The sequence below is a fragment of the Alexandromys fortis genome, unplaced genomic scaffold, assembly GCF_014885135.2.
Source record: "Alexandromys fortis isolate MF-2015 unplaced genomic scaffold, M_Fortis_MF-2015_v1.1 scaffold_73, whole genome shotgun sequence".
In the NCBI taxonomy this organism is placed as follows: Eukaryota; Metazoa; Chordata; class Mammalia; order Rodentia; family Cricetidae; genus Alexandromys; species Alexandromys fortis.
Genome location: NW_026067959.1, coordinates 2989693 through 3015930, shown reverse-complemented (window position 1 = coordinate 3015930; position 26238 = coordinate 2989693). Strand labels below are relative to the sequence as shown.

At 37.9% G+C, this 26238-nt stretch overlaps 1 protein-coding gene across 3 annotated transcripts in view; it reads left to right on the top strand.

Moving 5' to 3' along the window:
- The window catches only part of Ddx4 (DEAD-box helicase 4), a 53891-nt gene extending 33536 nt beyond the window's left edge, over positions 1–20355 (top strand). For all 3 annotated transcript variants that reach the window (XM_050152853.1, XM_050152854.1, XM_050152852.1), the window contains 8 exons: positions 1316–1470; positions 6648–6777; positions 8480–8646; positions 13243–13388; positions 17359–17458; positions 18195–18465; positions 18571–18684; positions 19673–20355. In XM_050152853.1, the coding sequence (XP_050008810.1) occupies positions 1316–1470; positions 6648–6777; positions 8480–8646; positions 13243–13388; positions 17359–17458; positions 18195–18465; positions 18571–18684; positions 19673–19759 (1170 nt within the window). In that variant the 3' untranslated portion in view covers positions 19760–20355. The remainder of the gene's footprint in view (positions 1–1315; positions 1471–6647; positions 6778–8479; positions 8647–13242; positions 13389–17358; positions 17459–18194; positions 18466–18570; positions 18685–19672) is intronic.
- Positions 20356–26238: the final 5883 nt, after the last annotated feature.

Here is a 26238-nt window from a genome sequence, read left to right as displayed (position 1 = left end):
TGTGTTTTCTGTTCTACTACATGGTTTACATGTCTGCTTTTGTGTCAGTACTATATGGATTTTGGTACTATGACTACTTGTCTGCTTTTTGTATCAGTACTTTACGGATTTTGTTACAGTGGTTCTATGAGAACATGTGTTATGTTGCCACAAGCATTGTTATGTCTACTTAATATTGCTACATTTCAGTATAAATTTTAGGAAGTTATTTGTCTAAGTCAGTGAAGATGTCATTGAAATTTTGATGAGAATTGTGTTTCCTCTGTAGGTACTTTAGAATTACAGCCATTTTGTAAATGTTCTGCCACTCTCTTGACAGTTGTCTGTATATTAAAGCTTTCATTGTAGAGGTCTTAGATATTTACAAATTTTTCTATGTTGAACCAACATTATATCCTTTGTAGTGAAATGAACTTGGTCATGGTGTGTCCTCTTAAGGTATTCTTGAACTAGAGTTGAAAATATCTCATTAAGAATTTGTTTGTATGCTCCTGAGGAAAATGGGTCTATGACCCAATGCTTGAAGAACCTGTGATATTACTACTGTTTCCTACCCTCTATTACTACTATTTATTACTACCCTCTCAAAGACTCGTGTAGAATAACTTTTAAATGTAGCAATTTATGAGATTATGCCTACATTCCTCTGTATAATTAATGTCACTCTGTTGTTGGGGGTTTCCTGTCCTGCCCAGTTTCTGCAATTGTTAAGTTCCAAATAAGTCACACAGAGGTCTACATTAGATATAAACTGATTGGCCCATTAACTCAGGCTTCTTATTAACTCTTATAACTTATATTAGCTCATTATTCTAGTATATGTTAGCCACATGGCTCGGTACCTTTTTCTGTGAGGCAATCACATCTTGCTTCTTCTGTGTCTGGGCTGGGACTCCAGAGGAATGGGTTTCCTCCTTCCCAGAATCCTCTTGTTCTCATTGACCTGCCTCTACTTCCTGTCTGGTTATCCCACCTATACCACCTATACTTTCTGCCTGGCTACTGGCTAATCAGCATTTATTTAAAATATAATTGACAGAATACAGACCATTCTCCCACACCATCACTCTATTTAGGATACACTAATAAGTTTATTTTCTTAAATGACTAACATTTTGTTGAGCTAGATGAATTTTATCAAGCATGCTATGCTGTGTAACATGACTATGAAGACCTGGTTAACTCCTTGAAATAAGAGTTATGCTAAGCTCTCATCTACAAGCATGAGGGAAGGGCATCCTAAAGGCTATAAAATAGGAGTAACTTTGGCCAGGATAAAACTGATATATTGTAAATTAATCAATTTAACTTCTAGGCAGCTTTTCTTTTGCCTATTTTGGCTCATATGATGCGGGATGGAATAACTGCTAGTCGCTTTAAAGAACTGCAGGAACCAGAGTGTATTATTGTAGCCCCAACTCGAGAACTGATTAACCAAATTTATTTGGAAGCCAGAAAATTTTCTTTTGGGTAAGTACATCTGGAATGCTACTCTTAAAATAGTTCTTAGAAAGTTTCTCAATTATTTGTGAACTCAGTAATAATATACTCATGTAATTTTTAGTATAATTAAGTGAAGCACATTTTCTTATAATTCTTGTTTATAGAGTCCTTTTTATTTTTAGAAGTAAAATTAGATAACATGTAAAAATAAGAAAATATAAATACTGATATTCAGTAGCTTGTTTTTTCTGATCTTAAGGATTGAATCAAGCACCTAGCACATGCTAGGCAAGTACTCTGTCACTAAGCTACATCCTTTTTTAAATTTTGAAATGGGAGCTTACTAAGTTACCAAGCTTAGTCTGAAATTGAAATTTTCCCTGTTTCCCAGGTAGTCAGATTATAGGTATCTGCCACCACACCTGGCTTTTTTGGTAGTTAAGATATTTTAATGTTATTGCTGCATTTATTTATGAATATTTATTGTGTGTGTTGTGGAGGTTAGAGGGCAGCTTGGAAATGTCTATTCTCTTCCCTTTTTACCACATGGATTCCAGGGATCAATTCAGATCTTTTAGCTTGAGAGCAAAGGCCTTTTCCTACTGAGCCATCTCACTGGCCCTTCAGGTAGTTTATAGTGTATGTTTAAAAATAAATTTGGATGGGGCTGGAGAGATGATTCAGAGGGTAAGAGTACTGATTACTCTTGCAGAAGACATTTGGCTCTCAGCACTCACAGAGTGGCTCACAACTACCTGTAATTCCAGCTCTAGGGGATCTTTCTTCTGACCTCTGCTGGCACTACACACATGCAGTCCATACATAACTCAAGCAAATACACATGCATAGAAATATATACTCTTTTAAAAACTTTAAAGAGGCTCACAAAAGGAACTTTGAATATCCCTGGTAATTACCTACTTTTAGATTTACAGTGTGGAAGATTTCTTTTGTACAATCAAATTATATTTTAATGACTTTAGGTTGGTTTGTATATATATACAATGAATGTCTTGCTGTATAAAGATTTTATGGGGACTGGAGAAATATGACATAGTTGGTGAAAGTGCTTCTTATGTGAGCATGAGGATCTGAGTTCAAATTCCTAGCTCTCATGTTAAAGGTGGGTGCAGCAGTGTGCTTCTGTTAGTGCCAATGCTGGAGGGTGGCCTTGAGACAGCTGACTCCCAGGGCCTTGTTGGCAGCCAGTCTAGCTGAATTGGTAAACTTTGGGGTCAGTGAGAGATCCAGTCTCAAAAAATAAGGTACAAGGAGTCTCTGACTAAGGGAAATACCTGACTTTGACCCCTGGCTTCTGAACACACACACACACGCATGCTTGTGCATGTGTGCGCGTACACATACACATGGAGGGGCAGAGGGGGTAATTTTTATGGTTTTTAATTTTTATCAAGTGATACAAAGGTTTGCTTTTTGCTCAAGCTGGCTTTGAACTCCTAGCTGAAATGATCATCCTCCCTCAGCCCTCAACCTTCTGAGTAACTGGGACTATGGATGTGTACCTCTCTATTCAGGTTATTTATTCTCTTTAAAGCATCTGTGGAGTGACTTTTCTTAACAATTTTTAATTTTAACAAGAATTTATTTTAAAGCTCACACTAACATACATTTTTATCAGTCATATATGAGTTCAGTTTCACTTTACTCTTATAGACATTTGGTGTTCTGTTATCTCTTGATGCCTGACAAATTATTATAAGGTCTAGATAGTTAATAAGTGTCATGCCACCTACTACAGAGCTACTGTCCTGAAAATAGCCTGGCATTGGCATTAAAACAGACAGGAAGACCAATGGAACTGAATCAAAGACCCAGGTATCAAGCCACACACCAACGAACACCTGATTTTTGACAAAGAAGCAAAAAATATAAAATGGAAAAAAGAAAGCATGTTCAACAAATGGTGCTGGCATAACTGAATATCAGCATGTAGAAGAATGATAATAGACCTATATCTATCGCCATGCACAAAACTCAAGTCCAAATGGATCAAAGACCTCAACATAAAGCCAGCCACACTGAACCTATTGAAGAGAAAGTGGAAAGTACACTTGAACGCATTGGCACAGGAGACCACTTCCTAAATATAACACCAGTAGCACAGACATTGAGAGAAACAATTAATAAATGAGACCTCTTGAAACTGAAAAGCTTCTGTAAAGCAAAGGACACGGTCAACAAGACAAAATGGCAGCCTATAGAATAGGAAAAGATTTTCACCAACCCTGCATCAGACAGAGGGCTGATCGCCAAAATATACAAAGAACTCAAGAAATTGGTCATCAAAAAAAGAAATAATCCAATAAAAAATAAGGTACAGATCTAAACAGAACTCTCAATAGATGAATCTAAAATGGTCAAAAGACTTAAGGAAATTCTCAACACCCTTAGCCATCAGAGAAATGCAAATCAAAACAACTGTCTGAGATTCCATCTTACACCTGTAAGAATGGCCAATATCAAAAACACTGATAAAAGCTTATGCTGGAGAGGATGTGGGGTAAAGGGAACATTCCTCCATTGGTGGTGGGAGTGCAAGCTAGTACAGCTCCTTTGGATTACTCAAGAAAATTAGGAAACAACCTACCTCACGACCCAGCAATACCACCTTTGGGTATATACCCAAAGGATGCTTGATCGTACCACAAGAACATGTGTTCAACTATGTTCATAGCAACATTGTTTGTCATAGCCAAAACCTGGAAACAGCCTAAATGCCCCTTGACTGAAGAATGGATAAGAAAAATGTACATTTATACAATGGAGTACTACACAGCAGAAAAAAATAATGACATCTTGATATTTGCAGGCAAATAGTTGGATCTAGAAAGCATTATATTGAGTGAGGTAACCCAGACTCAGAAAGACAAATATCATATGTACTAACTCCTAAGTGGCTTTTAGACATAAAGCAAAGAAAAACCAGCCTACCATTCACAATCCCAGAGAACCTAAATAGCATAAAGGACCTTAAGAAGAGACATAGATGGATCTAATCTACACGGGAAGTAGAAGAAAAGATCTCCTGAGTAAATTGGGAGCATGGGACCATGGGAGAGGGTAGAAGGGGAGGAGAGAGAGAGAAGGGGAGGGGAGCAGAGAAAAGCTCAATAAAATCAATAAAATAAAAAATAATGTCATGCAGTTTCACTGTGTGTTTCTAGCGTGTTGTCTCTTAGGGGATACCAGCTGAGTTTGTAGTGGTTCAGTGAGCTGGTTGTGCTGCTGCCCATAGAGATGCTTATCTCTCATTAGGAAATGGCAGGCGATTTACTCTCAGTGAAAGAGCACATAGGAGGCTGCAGTAGTTTTATAAAATAGCAGTCTCAGAAATCACACACTGTAGTCTATTACATTGTAGCAAGTATATCTTTAGCTAGTCCATTATCAGAACTGGTTATATAATTAGGCTATGACAGTCTGGAGCTCGAGAAGGTCCTGCCCTTGATCACACTGCCCAACTATACTGACCCTAAACAACAAGAAGATGTATGAGATAAGAATGGTTCGTTTTCTGAATTAAACCTCCTCAAAAGATTTCTGTGGCCTGCATCTATGACCTTGCTGCTGCAGAGACCTTATTGAAGTCCACCATCCATGCTGCCACTTGAAACCACGTGGAAGTCGATGACCCATGCTGTTGGCTACTATGGGCCAGGAAGCTTCTTATGCTGAGGTATTGATGACCGCAGAGTCATAACTGAGAATGACAGACACTGAAGGTTTCTCTGATAACCACCATCCCAAAGGAAACAGTCCAGACTCGAAACTATAAAGAGAGTCCTTAAAAATTGATAAAGATGCTAAAATGTAGCTCTCCTCAGTTGATTGCTTCTGGTAGGTGGGGGCAGGGGGAGGACTTGATTATCTTTAAGGGGCGAGTCACTGGGAGTTTGACCATGCTCCAGTGAGTATGGCAACACAAGTTGGACTTGGTGTGTTTTTTTAAGGGGTGAAGTAGAATACAAAGGTGGAAGGGTGGACTTGGGAAGAATGGGAAGCAAGTGTGATGGGGTGTATTAAATTTCCAAATAATTAATAAAAATATTATGCTGGGGAAAAAAACGGAACGTTGAAAAGTTTGCCAGTGTTTAACATAGGTATCTTCTGTTTCACATGTTCATATCATCAAATAGAACTACTTTTTGAGCGCTTGCTTTTTCATGAATTTTCCATTTGTTAGCTATAGTTTATCCACTGAAATTTAGTGTTTTTAGTGCTTCTTTTATGTAACCACTAGCCTTTCATTTTCATAAATTTAAAATGATTTTTAAAATCTCTTTAAATGTCAAACTTCATAGCCCATTTGCAAAAGTTAGGTGTAAATTGCTAGATTAGTGTTTGTTCCTTGCTAATCCTTAGTGTATTATATTGGTATCTGATTTTAAATTGAATAAAAGAGAAACTCTGTTTTTGTTTGTTTATTTATTTATTTATTATGTATACAATATTCTGTCTGTGTGTATGCCTGCAGGCCAGAAGAGGGCACCAGACCCCATTACAGATGGTTGTGAGCCACCATGTGGTTGCTGGGAATTGAACTTAGGACCTTTGGAATAGGAGGCAATGCTCTTAACCTCTGAGTCATCTCTCCAGCCCAAGAAACATTTTTCAAAAGTAAACTTGATAAATTTAGATAATGTCTGTACCAAAAGATGAATATTTCTATTTGGATGTTTATTTATCACATTGCTGTAGTAAAATACTGAAAAATACCTAAGTGTCCTGCAGTAGAGGTTTGGTTACATTGCAGTAAAATGTATGATAATTGCTAAAAACACCACAGACTATGGTCTTAGGCCATAGAGGAATCAAGTAGGTACTGGCTAGGAAGCTTCCTTCCTGCTGGCAGCTTACATAGTACTTGAGAGTGCTGCTGTACAGGTGCTAAGGGAGAGCTCACCATGGCTGTTTGTGTTGTTTTGTGAGTGGGTGATTGAAGAGGAAGGAGAATGCTGGTATTTCTCATTGTTAACAGCCATTTAATCAGACAGATTGCAAAATAGTCCTTCCTGATTTGTTTTATTTGCCTTTTGACATTATAAACTTTCCTTTCTCAATGAAATTTTAATATATTTTAGATAGTTGAATGTTTTTTCCTTTATCGGTCTTATTTCATAAAGTGTTAGAAACAAATGTATAATTTCCAAATAACTGGAAAATGGTATTTCTCTTATCTGTAGAACTTGTGTAAGAGCTGTTGTCATATATGGGGGAACCCAGTTTGGGCATTCAATCCGACAGATAGTACAAGGCTGTAACATACTGTGTGCTACACCAGGGAGGCTGATGGATATCATAGGTAAAGAAAAGGTAAGCTTCAGGAAGGTAACAACATGTTACAGTGATGGGTGTGTTATATGAAAGGTATATTTCCCAGAGCACTGTTTATGTTTCTGCTTGTATCAGGTCCTGTGAATTCATTTTCATAATTGTCAGGATAATTCCAACAGGGCATAGTATTTTCTATTTTATACTTGGAAAAACAAACAGTGAGATTAATTATTTAAAATCCCTTAGTTATCTCTAGTAAACGATAGCATTAGGGTCAGATCCTGTATCTGTTTCCAGCGATATTTTGTTATATGAAAGAAAATAGGATGAATATTTTTACATAGTCCATACATGTTTTGGTGAATAGTTTTTTCCTAAGACTCATTCTTTGGGGCATCAGTAGTTTGTTCTGTTAAAGCATGTGAATGGTAGTAGTGTGAGCTGTTTATTTTCAGGTCTTTTTAAGAAGAGATTTTAGGGCTAGATACTCATTTGGGAATCTCATACCCAGTTATTACATCACTTAATACTTTAAGTTCATGTTAATGAACTGTAATTGATTATTTTGTGTTCTCTAAAGAGGGTACTTAAAACACGTTCTTTTTTTGGTAAAGGCACCTTTAAAAAAGATAGCTAGAAAAATCCTTAAACCATTTTTGTGGTAGTATCAAAGTCTCTTGTAGTTCAAGAACAGCCAGAGCTACACAGTTTGACCCTGTCTCAAGTTAATATATTTTCAGTATTTCATGTTGTTAGATTTTATTTTTTACATTAAATATTTTGATTTCTCCATATAATACAATATGAATCCATGATGTCCAATATAAGTAACTATTAGCTATATGTTGCAACTTATGTTTTAAAATAATAAAATTATTTCACAATTATTCATATTTCAAACTACATATGGATAGTGCCTAATAGGTTAGAAATTGGGGATAATAGAATATTCAGTTAATTGCAGAAGTTATAGGGTAAAATATTGCTGAGGATACTTTAGATTCTTTTAAACTTAATTTATGAAATATTTTTATATATCAGTAAAAGTTTATATCATTCTGGGCAGTGGTTGTGCATGCCATTAATCCCAGCACTTGGGAGGCAGAGGCAGGCAGGTCTTTTTCTCTGAGTTTGGGTGTAGCGTTGTCTACAGAGTGAGTTCCAGGGTAGCCAGGGCTATACAAAAAACCCTGTCTTAAAAAAAAAAGTTTAGATCAGGTATATTAGTATTATCTAATATCTGTGATGAGCCTAAAAGTTATCATTGTATGCCTTGATTTTCCCTGTACTAGGTAAGGTTTCTGTTTCTGTGATAAAACACCATGTTCACACCAAACTGGGTAGGAAAGGGTTCAACATCATAGTTATTATTGAAAGAAGTCAGGGCAGCGACTGAAGGCATGGCAGGAAGCTGAAGCAGAGGCCATAGAGGAATGTTGTTTACTGGCTTGCTCCTCATGACTCAGCCTGCTTCCTTATAGCAACCCAGGACCATCAGACCTGAGATGGCCCCATACACTGAGTTGGGCCCTCCCACTTACATTATTAATTCAGAAAGTGCCTCACAGACGTTTTGTCAACTGAGGTTCCTTTCCCGAATGATTCTAGCTTGTGTCAAATTGATAAAACTAGCCAGCATAGCCCTTAAGAATACTTTAACAGTTGAAATTGTGGAATGTATTTTAGCTCAATATAAACTAGTGTGCATTTTCTGTTCTTGTCTTTGAAAATATCCTTAAAGATCGGTCTCAAACAAGTCAAGTACTTAGTATTGGATGAAGCTGACCGAATGTTGGATATGGGTTTTGGACCAGAAATGAAGAAGTTAATTTCTTGTCCTGGAATGCCATCAAAAGAACAGCGCCAAACCCTTTTATTCAGTGCAACTTTTCCAGAAGAAATCCAAAGGTAAATATTTTCCTTATTTAAAACAATTAAAGGTGCATATGGTGGCATATGCCTTTAGTCCTAACATGAATCTCTGAGTTTGAGACCAGCCACAGTTACATAGTGAGACTTAATTTAGGGATAGTAAAATGCCCATCCATGCGAGTATGAAAGCCTGAGTTCAGTCTCCAGCACATATGTCTAGATACTGGGCACTGTGAATAATTCAACACCAAACATGAGTATTCAGGATCAGTTTTGTATGCTGACTTCATTTCATTCAGATAAACACCCAGGTGTGATGCTTTATGAGAACTGTGTACTGTTTTCCACAATGACTGCTGTTTACATCCTAATGAACAGTGGTAGAGGCTCTTTTCTCCCCCCACATTCTTGCCAGCATTTGTTGTTAGTTTTTCTAATTTCCTGATGACTAAAGATACTTTGTATTTTCATATTTTACGAGCTGTTTTTATGCCTTAGAATTTGCCCATATTTGGATTGGACTAGTTCTTTAGGTATTAAGATTTTGGACTTAATTCTGAGTGTTGCTTCTATCAAATGAATGGCTGCCGAGTTTGTTTTCCCATTCATATGTTATCTGTTCTGTTGATTGTTCCTTTGCTATGCAGCAGCTCTTTAATACAATTCCAGTCATTTGCTGGAATTTAGGTCTCAGGTTTGGGTTATTGGAATCATATTTTGGAAGTTTTTGTTGCTTGTACCAGTATCTTGGAGAGTTGTTTGCCTTTCTTCTAGTAGTTTCACAGTTTTAGGTCTTTGATTGTGTTGTTAATTTCTGTATGATGTGAGAGATGCATGTCTAATTTCAGTGTTGTATATGTGGCTATCCTGTTTTCCCAGCACCATTTGTTGGGGCTCTTTTTCCCCCTCAGTGTTTTCTTTTGTTGTTACTCTTGTTTTGTTTTGTTTAATTTTTAAGGAAGGGTCTCAATATGTACTCCTTGACTTCCCTGGAACTCATTATGTAGACCAAGCCTTGCCTTAAAGACATTGAGATTCACCTGGTTTTTGCCTCCCAAGTGCTGGAATTAAAGGTGTGTGCCACCACGCCTAGGACTTTCAGTGTGGTGTTGATGCCTTTGTTAAGATTCCGTTGATTGTGAATGCATGTATTCACTTTTGGGTCCTTTATTTCATCCATCTCTGTTCCTGTTTTATTGCTACCACCATGAAGTTTTGTTACAATGTCTTTGTAGTGTGCTTTTGAAATCAGGTATGAAGTCCTCAAATTTCTGTATCAGTTATCTCTTAGATTGCTATGGGGCAAATATACAGGAATGACTTGTTAGAACCCTCTTCACTATGCTTTTTTGGTGTTAGGTCATCATATGGGAATTTTCATGTACCCTATTATTTATTTTGAAGTATCTGCTAAGGTTCAGGTAGGATTAGGTTATAGGTGGAGTTAAGTACAATTTATTTTGATTAGGCTTGGTAGTATACTTCAGTGACAAAGTGTGCCATCCACCATGCTCAAAGGTTCAGCACTACATAGAGGTGAGCAAAAAAAAAAACACAGATTGAAGCAAAACAGAGATAATGAAGTATAAAATAACCACTATGACATCAGTAGATGAGAACACAAAACACAGTAGAACAAGCTGTACTATACTTTTTAATCTTTAAAAAGGAAGAATAATAAAAGATGTCAAAAATGATAAAAAAGCAAAAATAATGTAAAGGGGGGAGGGGAATGAATTATTGAAAGAGGAAGACAAACAGGAAAGCAAAATGCATATCTAAAAGTAAAACATCAGTAACAGAAAGTCTTAGTAAAAAAAAAAAGAATTTCTTCTCTTGCCATAAGGTTGACCATGTGGGCAAGAGTGAACATGGCAACTCATGTACTCAGAACTTTCCTTTTGTGTGTTAGGCTATATGGCCCTTGGCAAGAGCAAAAGCTTAAGTGATCAGAAAGAATGATTGTTGAAATTCCTCCCAGTTGCCCTATGAGCTATATAGAAATAATTCCTCCTCTAATGCTTTGCTCCAGAGTTATTTGACACACCCAGAAAAGGCCTGATGGATGTCCCAGGTGCCTTTTGTGCTGTCCTCTTCACATGAGGGTCAGAGAGAATCAGCTTAAACTGTGCATGCTAGATTGAGGTGGAGGGAACTCCCATAAATCCAGCTCCTGTTATTCTGATACTGTAAAGTTGGAAATGATATCCCATGGTGATGGGGCTGTCACTCCTTCTTTCGTCTCTGTCCTGTCTTTGCTGCTTTGTAGTCTGCAGTAGAACTCACACTCTCACTCTTACTATTCAGGGTCTGGGTGTCCCTAGGTTTCTGACTGTTCACTGTTGAGCTTGAGTGTTTTCCATAACCACTCACCTTTCTAAAGGGTGATAACTAATTTTGATTCTCTCACAGAAGAGGATAATTGCGTGGTGCATTTTCTGATTTACCATCTTAAAAATAAAAAACCATTTTCTCATTCTGTTCATTCCTGAACCAGGGCAGTCTTCATGCCATTGGCTTCCACTTCTACCTGTAACTCCAAGTTATTCTTGTACACATGATTTTTTTTATGTAACCACAGAGTTTCATACTTACTTTTGGTGAGGTATTTTTTTCTTAGAAACAAGTTAGTAGTGACTCTTGTTGAGGTCCAAAGTTGAACCTACTTTTCCCCTTTATGTCTGTCTTTTCTTATTTGGACTTATGTACCTTAGTCTTTTGAAGCCAAACTACTTTGAATCATGGTAATTCCTCCTTTACAACATTCCTTTAATTTTTCAGTCTTTGAAAAATATTCAGATTGACAGTTGTTTAAAAATTATTCAAATATAACTTTCCTTACTTGCTGTTCCTATGGATCAAGCCTAAAAGTTTTAAAGGTTCTAATACATGAATTTAATTTCATATCTTTTCTTTTGTGGAAGAAACTATAGAAAGCATTATACTTTTCTTGGAGTTTAATATTCTGTGCAGTAAATGTTAATATTCTAATCCTGAATTAAAAAAATTTGATAGAACTTGTCCTATTTGAGGTTGATACCAATGTATTCATCTTTGTGATCCCAATACCATGTGTCATGAATGCTTAAGCAAGTGAAGGGATAACAGATACTAAAAATTTCAGTTGGCTGGGAGAAGAGGGAATTAACTCTTGAAGAAGGTATATTAAAAAATAACCTTCTGCTGGGCAGTGGTGGCACACGCCTTTAATTCTAGCACTTGGGAGGCAGAGGCAGAGGCAGGCGGATCTCTGTGAGTTCGAGACCAGCCTGGTCTACAAGAGCTAGTTCCAGGACAGGCTCCAAAACTACAGAGAAACCCTGTCTCAAAAAAACTATTAAAAAAAAAAAATGGGGAGGGAAATGGGAGGCGGTGGCGGGGAAGAGTCAGAAATCTTTAATAAATAAATAAAAAATTAAAAAAAACTTCTGAAAACATATGTATACAAGTACCATCACATGGACTGATTAGGTTGTATTAAGAATGAATATGCATTATGTAACAATGATTAAAAAGAGGCCATAAATTTGAAAGGGGAGCAAGGTGGGGGAAGTACATGGGAGGATTTGAGGGAAGAAAAGGAAAGGGGAGATGATGTAATTATAATTCCAAAAAAATTTTAAAAACATAATTGGAGGAAACTGGAAACTAAGAAAGAAAAGTTGTGTTTTTATGGCAAGAGAATAAATAAGGAGCAAGAAGAAACAGTAACTTCCCTAGATTTTGGGTATGCTGAGTCTGAGCTATTTTGTTACATTCAAGGAAACAACTATTAAACACTGGACTTACCTACACAAAAGGGTAGCATTTACTAAAGACTTGTACTCTCCCTTCTTAACCCTAAAAGCTCAGCTACCTTAATTGGCAGTGTCCCCACAGGGTTGTGTTTGTGGGTGATATAAAGCATGACTTTCAACTGCATTCACATAGTAAATTACTGTGTGTCAACTTCTGAGGCGACCTTATACAGCCAAGTTTTGCATGGCCCTTACGTCTCATTTTTCTATATGTATTGTGACATGAAAAACATTGACCTGTAATCTGGTTTACTTATAACCATTTATTTAAAGAAGAGTAACTTAACAAGTAATATTTCAGAAAATAAATCTGAGCAATAGCAAGTATTCATAAAAAATTAGATTAGAATCGAATTTGTGCTTTAGGTTTATATTTCAATCCCTCCTTCCTCCCTGCTTCCGTCTCATGAGACAGGGTCTCATATAGCCCAGACTGGCCTTAAGCTTGCTGTGTAGCTAGAGATGATGTTGCCTCTACCTCCTGAGTGCTGAGATTGCAGGCATGCACCACCACAACCTGGTGTATACGTGGTGCTGCTAATCAAACCCAGGGCTTTGGACATGCTAAGGAGCCCTCTACCAGTTGAGCTCCATCCCCGTCCTCTACAGTTCACTGAAACTTCCTGAGTTCATAGTTTGGCACAGATGTTTTTGTTAGTAATTGTATATTTTAAAAGTCTTAACATTTTATCCTGGTCTTTGAGAATAATACTTGGGTAGCATAAGTAACCATCTTACCAGTCTTTGTGTTGCTGTGAGTTACATTCACAGGACTGAAACACCATGAGCACAAATGGACAAGGATAAGCTAAGGAGTAATATTTTCTCTTTTAAGGTTGGCTGGGGAGTTTTTAAAGTCAAATTATTTGTTTGTTGCTGTTGGACAAGTGGGAGGAGCTTGCAGAGATGTTCAGCAGACCATTCTTCAAATTGGCCAGTATTCAAAAAGAGAAAAACTTGTTGAGATCCTACGAAACATAGGTACCTTATTTTAATATAATTATTTTCTTGCGATTTTGAATTTTAAAATATTTTTTAAAATCACCATTTTGTATAATAATTTTAATAAATATTTTTCTGTGAATACTTTATAGATGACTATGACTTAGTTTGTATTATAAATTGTATAAAAGTATTCCTTTATGTCGTATAAGTTGAATATAGAAGGTATTTGAGACTTAGTTTACCAGTACTTGGCTAAAAAGTATTTCAACAGAAGAGTGTGTGTGTGTGTGTGTGTGTGTGTTTTAGAAAACTAGGAAGGTTTTAAGGTAACACATGTTTTTAGCACTGTTACTATGTTGAAAGCTAATTCTTCAGTCTGTACAGGTAAACAGCTCTGGGACCCCAGCTTTCATGAAGGTCAGGCAGGTGGTATGTGAGTTCAAGACCACCATGGCCTAATAGCAAGACCCAGTTTTCAAAGAAAAAACAATGTGAACTCTTGCTGATTTTGTGTTTCTGGTTTCTCATTTCTTGCCCATTAAAGAGTCTTCTCATACTCATGAAGTTAAAAGTGTTTCAGGGCTGGAGGGGACTTGAGAATCAAATTCTGTCCTTCATAATATCCATGAAAAAAATTTCTCTGTCTTCCTCCAAATTATTTTTGTTCTTAAATTTTGTTTTGTGTTTGCTTGAAGTAGCTTTGTTATGAGACTGAAAATAACTGGCATGATCATCTTGTAGTCTGTTTATGTACTACACTTTCCCTCCACCCTTATTCTCCTAGTTTAATGATTCTTGTTCAGCTGGAATGTCAGTTTTGAGACAGCGGGATGAGAAGTCAGTTGTAATAATGAGCAATGTTTTTTAAATAGTTATTTACATATGTGTGTACATGTGTATACACAACATGCAATGGAGAATGTATGAGGGTCAGAAAACTTCTTGTAGGAATTGGTTCTCTTCTTCCACAGTATTCCAGATCAGACTCAAGTTCTCAGAATCAGTGCCAAACACCTTGACTGAGCTGTCCTGTAGTCCCTGAGAGGTAGTATTTATGCTCCCTAGCACTGTCTACTGTTTTGGGTTACTTGAAGTTTTTTAGAATGACTTTCACTATAGTATACTTATAAATATTGTTGAATAATGACTCAGTGTAGCTTAATGAAGAGTTACATGTTCATAACTTAATCATGAAGGAATATTTTATCTTATTTGATACATGTTTATATAATATTAACCTTGTTTAAGAGGAAAAATACAGTACTTTCTTGTTTAAGAGGAAAAATACAGTACTTTTAAAAACCAAAATAAATAAATCATTCTCATGAAAAATTTCACTTAATTATGTAAACTTAGCTCAAAATGTTCACAACTTACCTGGAAAGTGTTAAGAAGTTAACTTTTTTACTTCCTTGGAATTTTAGGGATATTTCAGTGACATTTTTCTACTTTATTCATCTTTATAAGAAGTTAACTTTTTTACTTTCTTGGAATTTTAGGGATATTTCAATGGCATTTTTCTACTTTATTCATCTTTATAAACCAATCAGAATAGAGCTTTTTTTTTTTTAGGAGACTTGTATTAATACTCCCATTGGGCACTAACTCAGTGATTTCAGAATGTTAAAGCCCTTTCTGAATTATAAATGCACACAGAGCTTATATTTTCAGCTTTTCTACTTCAGTTGCAGGCTAAGCGTTAACATAGAAGTACAGATTTTAGCAATCTGGGTGCATGGCTCATTTGATAAAGTGTCCTTGCCCACTCCACATTACTTTTTGAGGCAGGGTCTCACTGAACCTGGAGCTTACTTAACCTCTTTGGCTAGACTGGCTGGCCAGAGATCCCAAGTGATCTTCCTGCTGTCTTCATCTCCCCTATGCTGAAGTACAGGTATATACTGTTGTGCCTAGTGTTTTACATGGATGCTGGGGATCTGAGCTCAGCTTACATCATGCCTGCGTGACTGGCACTTTACCAACCTAGTCATCTTCCCAATCCCAAAACAGGTCTTTAAAATAGCAGCCTTGTTTTATTAGTTAATGGTAATTTTATTCTTCTAGTTGCTTAGATGCAAAAGCAATTTCTTATTTCTTTCCATAATTATACTTCTGATATTATAGCAGAATCCTCTTGGTTCTTCCATCATACGTGTCTGGGTATAGTGGTGCATGCTTAAAATCTCTGCACTCGGGTGGCTGAGACAGGAGGATTGAGGGGTTGAGGCCAGCCTGGGATACATAGTAAGGTCTTGTCTTAACCAGACACACATGCATCTGTATGCATATATTCCTTTAACTACTAAGTTAAAGGTCATAGCACATCTCTGTTCAAAATGTGATGTCCTCCATTACTTCTTTGACATGTACTGTCTTTCCCTTGTTCGCTGTCCTTGAACCATGCTTTGTTCGTTATTCTACTTCAAATATCCAGCCACAGTTCTGCCTTAGTGCTTTTGTGCTTGCTGTTACCTCTGCTCAGAATACCCAGGACACAATGGACCTGTTACCTGTTTTTCTCTTTTAGGTCTAATTATTATGTATGTGAGTGTTTTGCCTGCATATATTTATATGTACTATGTACACGTCTTGATGTTTGTTGAGGTCAGAAGAGGGCTTTCGGTCTCCTGGAACTGGATTAGGGGTAATTGTAATCTACCATATGTGTGCTGGGAACAGACCAGCATGTGCCTTTACCCACTGAACCATCCTCCAGCTCCTCTTTTTTATTTTTGTTGTTTGTATCATGAGAAAGTCAGTGTTTCAGAACCTTTATACTTACTTTCCCCTCTGTTTTATAATGTTCTTTCTCTGAGAATCTGCATAGTTCACTATCAGTAGTTCTATCCTTGCTCAGATACCATCTGTTTTATTTAAAGCTGTGGTGGTTTGAACAAGATTGGCCCCCACAGGCTCATACATTTGAAGTATTAGTCACCAGGGAGTGGCATTATTTGGGAAGAAGTAGGAAGTAATTCCTTGTTGGAAGAAGTGTATCCCTAGGGGCTGGGATTTGACGATTTAAAAGCCAGTTCCAGGCCCAACCTCTCTTTGCCTGCCAATCGGGATGTAGCTCTCATCTACTGCTCCAATGCTAAGTGTGGCCATGTTCCTGCCATTATAGTGAACTAATCCTCAGAGACACATTGTAAGCAAACCCTGAATTAAATCTTCTTTTATAAGTATTGCCTTGGTCATGGTGTTTCTTCACAGCAATAGAGCAGCAGCTAGAACAGAAGTAAACTCTAGATCTTACTCTTTTTGCTGATGGTTTTAGGATTTAATATGTATTACTATGTGCCCACAATGATAGCAGGAACTATTTTTTCCCCTTTATCTAGATTGGTGACAGCCAGCCACTAAATAGTTGTCATAAAGTGAGCTGACAGGGAGGTAGGGAAGAGTGATCATGAGCAAAAAGATTCTTTCTTCTATTAAGGCTATAACTCTTTCTTTTCAGCATTTTGTAGAGTTACCCCTGTATAGAATAATCCGTGCCAGTTAAATACTTTAATCTTGCAAGTAAATATTTTTTAATGAGTTAAGCCTTGGGAAAAGGCCAACCTTTAACTGTATTGCGTTCTGGACATGAAGGGTTTGAAATAAGAGATGGCATTGGCACAGAGATGTTAGAGTTTAGTTGCCCAGGGTCAGATGTCATTAGTGTAAATGTCTTCACCCCTCTGGGCATAGTGAAAGAGTGAATTATTTGTGGAAGTAACAGGCATTTATAGAGTACGAAATGGAAAAGCAAAAGTGAACAAGACAAACTTGAAATTATTAAGAGATGGCAGGCAGTTATTTGTATTTGCTTAAGAAAACACACTTACCTTTTTAAAATCCCTCTAGTTGGAAAACAGTTGTCTCTTTCCTTGGCAAACATTTGTTGAGGAAACACTCTTTCTGTACTCTAGCAGTACAGCAGTGGCTGAGACAAAGTTTCTTGCTCTAATTTGCCTTTTTAAATTTTGTAGCTTGGATATTAATAATTTTGTGGTTTTATTAGGTGATGAAAGAACTATGGTTTTTGTTGACACCAAGAAAAAAGCAGATTTCATTGCAACTTTTCTTTGTCAAGAAAAAATATCAACTACAAGTATTCATGGGTGAGTACATTATTCTTCATTTTTTGAAATTGTATTAGTATTCTTGTGTGTATGTCAATACTTTTTGGAATTGGTTCTCTTTTTAAATATGAGTTTCTGAGGTAGAATTCAATTTATTAGGCTTGGAGAAAAGCATCGTTACTGGATGTTTCCTTGGCCCTTTAATCTTTGTTTTTATAAGAACTAAGTAGTAGGTACAGGCAAACTGAAAGTCTGCCTTAAACTCTTAATGAATGGGAACTTGTCAAGAGTGGTCCATAGGTCTCTGGCTCTTAAATGTAGATGTTTCTTATGCTTAATCTAATCTCTGACCTTTCTTTTTGAGGTTGGAATGCTAAAAAAAAGTATATTAACACAACTTTGATACTTTATTAGAAGATTTAAAATAATTTTTGAATATGTAGAATTCTGGAGTTGTACTTTAAGACTATTTTTTGAGCAATAATTCTAACCAAGTAGATTAAATATATACTCTTATGCTAAGACTAGAAATTACTTGTTGGTTACTGGGATTTATATTCTGGTCCTTTTAGCTGTATCCTACTCCATCTGCTAATGGGGTGGCTGTTAACAGCTAAAGACTGAGGATAAATTGGTGGCTTGATGGTTTATTATAGTACTTGGTGCATGCATAGTGGGCATTAATATTATGTGCTGTCATATTTATTTTTGAAATAATGCTGCTTGATGAACTTCCTCAAAAGTGACTCTAATGCAAAATTCTTTTTTTAAAAAGTGATCGGGAACAGAGGGAGAGAGAGCAAGCTCTTGGAGATTTTCGATGTGGAAAGTGCCCAGTTCTTGTTGCTACTTCAGTAGCTGCCAGAGGGCTTGATATTGAAAATGTTCAACATGTTATCAATTTTGATCTTCCTTCTACCATTGATGAATATGTTCATCGAATTGGACGTACTGGGCGTTGTGGAAATACTGGCAGAGCAATTTCTTTTTTCGATACAGAATCTGATAATCATTTAGCACAGCCTCTCGTTAAAGTACTATCAGATGTAAGTCTAAACAGTTTAACTTTAAGTACTTAAAATGGAGTAGTTCTTTGTTGTTTTACAATTTTTGAGATTTCATGTTGCATAAGAAGTTTTTATTTTCTTAAGGCTCAACAGGATGTTCCTGCTTGGCTAGAAGAAATTGCCTTTAGTACATACGTACCTCCTGGCTTCAGTAATAGCACAAGAGGAACTGTGTTTGCATCTGTTGACACGAGGAAGGTTAGTTGAGAAACATTTAGAAATGGGTATCTAATTGCCCTTTTAAAATGTGCTTGATTCTATGAGGTAATACTATTCAGTAATTACAGCTATCATTTTAATTATCTATGTCATTTATAACATAAGTATGTATGTATGTGAGGTTAAAGTTGAACACCCCAGTTCCTTTTTGCTCATATTTGTTGGGATCTTCTAAACTTTCTAAAGAATTCTTTGATTTTGACCATATTATTAAGACAAGATGCAATGGGAACTGGAGAGATGGCTCAGTGGTTAAGAGCATCGCCTGCTTTTCCAAAGGTCCTGAGTTCAATTCCCAGCAACCACATGGTGGCTCACCACCATCTGTAATGAGGTCTGGTGCCCTCTTCTGGCCTGCAGACATACACACAGACAGAATATTGTATACATAATAAATAAATAAATATTCAAAAAAAAAGACAAGATGCAAGAGCAAGGGTGCTATAAGTCTTAATGGCATGCCAAGTTTTTTTTATTTTTTCTTTGCAGTAAATTTTGGTGTAGAGAAGTGTTTTTTTTTTTTTTTTTTTTTTTTTTTTCGAGACAGGGTTTCTCTGAGGTTTTGGAGCCTGTCCTGGAACTAGCTCTTCTAGACCAGGCTGGTCTCGAACTCACAGAGATCCGCCTGCCTCTGCCTCCCGAGTGCTGGGATTAAAGGGGTGTGCCACCACCACCCGGCTAGAGAAGTGTTCTTAATAAACATTTATACTTACTTGAAGTTTAATATTAAATTTTTCTGCTCTCTAAAACTTAGGGACTTGAAAAATCTTTTTCTTGAGTTATCTTGTACAATTTAGACTTTACACGTTTGTATGGGCCTTTTATCAAGAGAATCATTTTATAAGAAAGTCATTGCATGCTTGGGATAGACAGGGTAGAAAGTGAGTCTCTGCTATTAGTCCAGACAATGTAATATTAAGACTGCCATAACTTGTCTCTTTCACTTTCTTTTCTTTTTAAAAAAAAGAATTACCAGGGCAAGAACACTTTGAATACAGCAGGGATTTCTTCTTCACAAGCTCCCAGTCCAGTGGATGACGAGTCATGGGATTAAAGCAAACAAACATACTTCAAGTCTGATAGTTCTGATGCAGAGAAGAAAGCAGTTTTTATTTTAAAAATTTAACAGAAGTGTGAAACCTGATATTCTTAGATCTCCTGTTCTTCTGTTCTTACTCCCAACCCTTAAAATAACCAACTTCATTGACTAGTTATGTGAGATGCTGAAAGTTACAACATTGCAGTTACTGATATAAATGGTATTAACTAGAAATATTAAAGCATTGAAATGTTTTTGTTATTTCTAGCATATTCAGAAAGTTAAGACATGTTTCATGTCCAAGTGCTAAATCTTAGTATAGTGTTTATGATCCTATAAAACAAGCAATAGGATATGATGTACTTTTGGTTAATTATTGGGTCTAATTTCTACTTGATCCTTTAAAAGAAGGAATAGTGTAGTACATGTGATAACATGATTTTCATGGAACAGTGGAGACTGAATCCTTTCAAAGTTATTTGATTTCTAGATCATCAGACATGTCATGAAAATGGTTCAGTTTGCAATGTGAACTCTGTACTTGGTGGTATGACAAATGTTTGCTTTTATAATATACAGATTTTCCTTGGAAATAAAAAATGAAACACATTTCCCCCTAAGTTTTCCAACAGCGTTTTCATTTTTCTTGTGGCATATTACAGTTTCTAGTTCTCATATCTGGAAAATTTGTTTCTCATGAAATCAGTGCAGTAAGCAAGTAGTTTTAAACAAATCAAATATTAATGTGTAACTTTCATTAATAATAAGATGTGGTAATGAATATTAGTCTTAGAATCTAGCCCACTTATCAACAAACACAGTATTTCAGTTTCATCATATTTTTATTCATGTTTTATAGTTGTAATGGGAAGAACCTTGTCATTATGTATCTTGAATTTATCTACCCCATGCCATAGTAAAAAATAATTCCATGTAAACTCTCAAAAATGTCATGAAGATATCCAGTACCCTGTGTGCTAATTTAAAGTAGTTCAGATTATAAAATACAGAATTTTAAAAATCTTTTGAGTCAGGAATTAAGGTTGACTTGAAACTCTTAAGGACAGAAAACACAAAAAGGAATAGATCGAGCAGTCTCGAGAGGGAGGGGCAATGGGGTGGGGGGAGAGGGGGAGGAGGGGGGGGGGAAGGAAGTGGGAGGAGGGGGAGGGAAATGGGAAACGGGGAGGAGGCAGAAATTTTTTTCAACAACTAAAAAAAATAAAAATAAAGGAATAGATTGTCTAAAATGTATTGAGCCTATAGAAAAAGAATGAAAACTATACAGGGAAATACATCAGTGTATGTTCTTGATGTGTGGATATGCAGGAATACAACACCATACATGAACGGCTCAAATAGGGCACTTCAACTGATGAAAACCTGGAAAACATTTCCTTTATTTATAAACTCACTTCTGGGAAAGACTGAACTAATGAAGATGTTTGCATTATTATTTTAACATCTGTTTTAATTTTTCCTCTTCTCATAAGTATTTGCAAAGAACATTTATAGTAAATGCTTGTCTCTATTTTCATTTACTCAGAGTCTTAGTCATAGCTTTCAAAGTTTGTGATTTTTGCTTAATTATAAATACTATAAATAGCATCTTTGAGTCAAAATAAAGCTGGAAAGTATACATAATCTCACCAACACCACAAACCAACTGTGAATCTTCCTGTGTTCAGTTAATTCTTTCATCTCTATGCATAATTTCCTTAAAATTATCTATAGTTATAGTTAGGAAACAAAATTCTGTAAGAAGTGTTTAAAATAGTATTCTCTGTTCATTTTTTTCAAATCCCCACCCCTAGTCTATAATCAACTGCCTTTAACCGTTTCTAGCTGCTGCATTTATATATATTTATATACGTATATCTTTGGCCTGCAGTGTTTAAACATCTGCTCATTTTGATATTAGAATATAACTCATTTCTCTTTAATTTACTATAAAAGTATATTTTGTGGAATGATACTAAAGTCATCCTTTCTCTTGCCTGTCTTCCTTTTGACAGACATAGCAGGCTAAACTGGATATTTACATTTCCAAATGCATTCTGTTCCATAACCATGATCTCCCTGGAATCTGTTGATTCTAAAATTAAAACAGAAGCCAGTATTTATATTGTACCTATGCAAATGTCCACAAGGTGGGTCAATTAACAGTCTCGATAATCTTCACTGTTTTCCTAGTTTTATGACTTCTATTTGTATCCGAAGAGAGGAAGATTATAGTTGTTGGGGCCAAGTGGACAATTTTCAAAACTATTCCATAAACAAACTTGCCTTAAATGTGGATCATAATCTGAGCAATTTGTTTGTAATGTATTATACTTTTAAAACTCATAGTTTTGCTTAGGAGATTCAAGTTTTTTATAGCAGTTCTTCTGTTTCATAGTGATGAGTAGGCCTTTGAATTCTAGGAACTACTTAGTGTGCTTCGAAGAATGTCCTTTTGGGGAGAGGGTGCTCTAGGAGTGATCTTTATGTTCCTCTTGAACTTACTGTTTCTTTTTGAGGCTTCTATGGTCCCATAGCTGTTCAGCTCTTTGCATATTTTCATGCAGTGTTGCTGCCTTGGGTGGGTCACTAGTCTAGGGGTTGTAACCCACTCTGCAGCCTGTAGGGTTAGGGGGCGGGCTCGCCTTGAGCAAATGTTTACTGATAAATTGGGTGCGCAGAAGCCGCGGGCCCTTTTTTGCTTCTTGTACTCCGCTGGAACCTTGGTTTCGTGAGTCTTGTTTTCATTAAATTTGTGCAAATACCTACACAATTTGTCTACATTAATCTAAGCTGCCACTTCATTTTGGCGCCCAGTGGGACTTTGCAGATACCTGCCCTGATTCGGAGGCTCCCAGAGGCCACCGCTGGCGGCACCTCCCCCTCCGGAGGCCTCAAAAAAAAAAAAGGAAATGATGGAGGAAGGTCATTGGCTAATAAAGAAACTGGCTTGGCCCATTTTATTGGTTAGAACATAGGTGGGTGCAGTAAACAGAAGAGAATGCTGGGAGAAAGAAGCTGAGTCAGGGAGTCGCCATGGTTCTCCCACTCCAGACAGACGCAGGTTAGGATCCTCCCTGGTAAGCCACCTCGTGGGCTACACAGAATATTAGAAATGGGTTAGAACAATATGTAAGAGCTAGCCAATAAGAAACTGGAACTAGCCGGGCCAGACAGTGTTTAAAAGAATACAGTTTCCATGTAATTATTTCGGGGCATAAGCTAGCCATGCGGGCGGCCGGGTGCCGGGGACGCAGCCTCACTGCTCCTACCTCAACATAGGTCACGTGGTTCAGGTTCGTCACTTAGGCCAGGAGGTTACATTCGGTCAGGTAGGCCAAGAAGTCACGAGTTGCCACACCTGGTTCCCTGGATAGCTGGAATGTGAGGCAGGTTCCGCTAACAGATAACAGTTAATTGGGTGTGGGGCAGGTTCTGTCAATAGAACGATTCTTAACATAATTTTGGGTGTGGGGTTCCCTGCAGACTCCCCAGGGTGATGGTTCCTGTAATGATTTTTAGGGGGGAAATGGCTCCTCACAAATCCCCCTCTCTTATATAAAGGCAGGCAGCTATTAAGTGAAGGGCACCAAGTCAGAGTCAACCACGGTGTCAGATCTAAAGAAGGGACTGGGACAAGTAGAGACCCTCTTCTCGAATGGTGAAGCAATTTACCTCTCCTGGGAACAGAGGGGTGCCCGATGATTCTTAGGTCGAGTGGGGACCAGGTCTTTTTTCTTTCCCCCTTACCCGTCATAGGGTTCCCAGGACCCTGTCTTAGGTTGGGGGATATCCTGCCATAAGTTGCCTGTCCTTGGAGCTCCTCAAATAAAAGGTATCTAGCAGGATTAAAGTAAGCAGACCACAGGGCACCCTGTCTTAGGCCATGTGGAGAGCGTTCCTCGTACCTGGTACCATGCCATGTTGAGCCGGCCTTTACAGCCTCTGTATGGTGTGCTATTCAGGTGAGGATCCACACTAACTCCCATCATTGGGCCCCTGCGTCTATCATTAATGAAAAAACTGTGAGGAGCTCCTTAAACAAAAGATATGATATAATTTGGGCACCAATAACTCCATCTTTCAGACAAGAAGAAAGGGGCACCTTCCAAACCCAGTATTCACCTTTTAGTCTGGCCTAAGGTATGTCGTCCTTCCTAAATGCCTACTCCACAATAAGATTACGAGTGCTGCCTGCCAAACATTTTTTTCCAGGGATTCCAGGACCTAAAGGGTTTGGGATGAGTAGCAAGGGTGGAAAATTGGAGAGCAGCTGCAGGTTGCTCTGTCTCTGGAGCTCTGAGGTCCTCCATGGAGCCTCGAGTGTTCAGGCGATGGTAATGAACAGCTATGTAATCCTTTGTTATTTCGTCAATCTGGGTCTTAATAAAGCTGGTTAGTTTTTTAAAGGCCCAAGGGCCGAAGGATAATAGCAGTAATAGTCCCACAAGAGGGCCCAATAAACTAGGCAAAAGTGTGGACAGCCAAGGGGAAGTAGAGAACCAGTTTTGGTACCAAGACTCCTGCTTTTCTCTGTTTCTTTTTCTTTCTTCTAAACTATTTTTTACCTTCTGTATGCTATCCTGTACTAAGCCTGTTTTATCTGAATAAAAGCAACATTCTTCTTTAAGGGCAACACAAAGTCCCCCTTCCTTAAGAAAAAGCAGGTCAAGGCCTCGTCTATTCTGCAAAACCACCTCTGACAGAGAGACTAATGAATCTTTTAGGTTTTCCAGACCCTTTTGTAATTCCTGAATGTCTCTGTCTACTGCCAGACTAAGTTGAGCATATTGCTGTTGGGAGGTGATAAGAGAGGCAATCCCTGTTCCTGCACCTGTGGCTCCTAATCCCAAAATAACAGCCAAGGTAATGGCTGAAATAGGTTCCCTCTTGTATCGGGGCATAATAGCGCCTTGTTCCCAAAAGTGGAGGAGATTCTCTGACTCATGTATCGTCAGACGAGGTACCAACCGCACTAGTACACAATAATCGTCTTTGATCAAAAAATTATTGGTAACTATATAAGTGGTAAGGCCCAAGGAACAGGCAAAATAGAGTCCTTCAGGTGCAGAGATATAAGAAAAAGAAATATTGACAATAAGTGTCTGATTGCAGGTATACTGCAATGGTTGAGGGAAGCGCAAGGCTGGTCCCCTAAGGCATAATCCTATGCCAGAGACCTGGCTTATAGTAAGACCTTCACCATCAACAGGATGCCATCCTAAATGTCTTGTATCATTAGTTAAGTTGGGGGAGCCAAAAGCAGCCACACCTTCATAAAAGGGTGGCTTTGGTGAAAAGCAAACCCAGCATTCCTCATATAGGGAATCATTAATAGCATGTAAAGCATCTATAGAAGCATTGACCATAGATAGAATAAGATCAGCAGAAGAGGGAGGTCCTTGGGGCAAGGTGGGTTGAAAGGTAGGGGCTGATACAGAGAAACTGTTGGTCGGAGTTTGTTTGCGAGTTGAAGGATGACTAAGCTGCTCTCTGGTCAGAAAATGCAATGCCTTATTGGGGCCTACCGCGGTAACAGCGAATTGAGGGACTGTTTTTAGTAACTTTATTTTAAAAGTCACCCCAAAGTCTCTTCCGCTCCTATAGAGACGGAGTCCCCATTCTAGTCCTCTAGAACTGGCCCAATCAAACCTTTTTCCTGCTTCCGTAAAGGTGATTACTAAGGGGTTGCACCATCTGTGAGGTGTACATCGAGCAGCTATGCTTTGCTTTGGGCCTTTTCTCTTAACTTGAATATAATCCCAGGAAGAAGAGGGATTCCAATATGTATCCCCAGTAGTTTCACAGCCCCATGAGGCACAGAAATAGTCAGGACTAAATCCACATTTGTAGGCCAAAGAGCGATCTCTGTGGGAGGCTCCGGGGCAAACATATATTGGTATGAGAGCGAGGACACGCCTGCTAAATCTAGTGGTACAGCCAGGCTCCTTCGAGAAATCGAATGGAATTTCTGGAGCCTTTGCTAAAGGGAGAAACTTATCCTGTACGCCCCAATCTGAATGGCCTCCCAAAGCCAATTTGCAAAGATCTACTTCTAAAGGGCCCCAATCAGGAGTTGCAGCTATAGTGGAGGAGGAGTTAGCGATGTCACCTGCTTCGTTTATGATTTGCCAGGTAAAATTGAAAAATTGATACGGGGGTGCTGCTCCTCCGAGATGACGGGTCCAAATTAGGAGGACCCATAGCCAAGGCGGTGTCAAGATTTTTGTCAGCATCTGAAAGAAAACACAAGGGAAATTTTCTCAGGGCTTATTTTCCCTGGTTGGATTATACAATTTTATCAGACGTTCAGGGAGCCATCTGGCATCTTGGGCCTTGGTATCATAAATACATGCATGGCCTTTTCCCCATATAAGCACAGGGTCAGGGCCAGCCCAGGCACCCGACAAGGGGTCCTTCCACAGGGCTTGTGCATAGTTAGATTGGGTAGAGGGGTGCCACAGTCTGTCCGCAGCAGACCTCCCCCGATTATC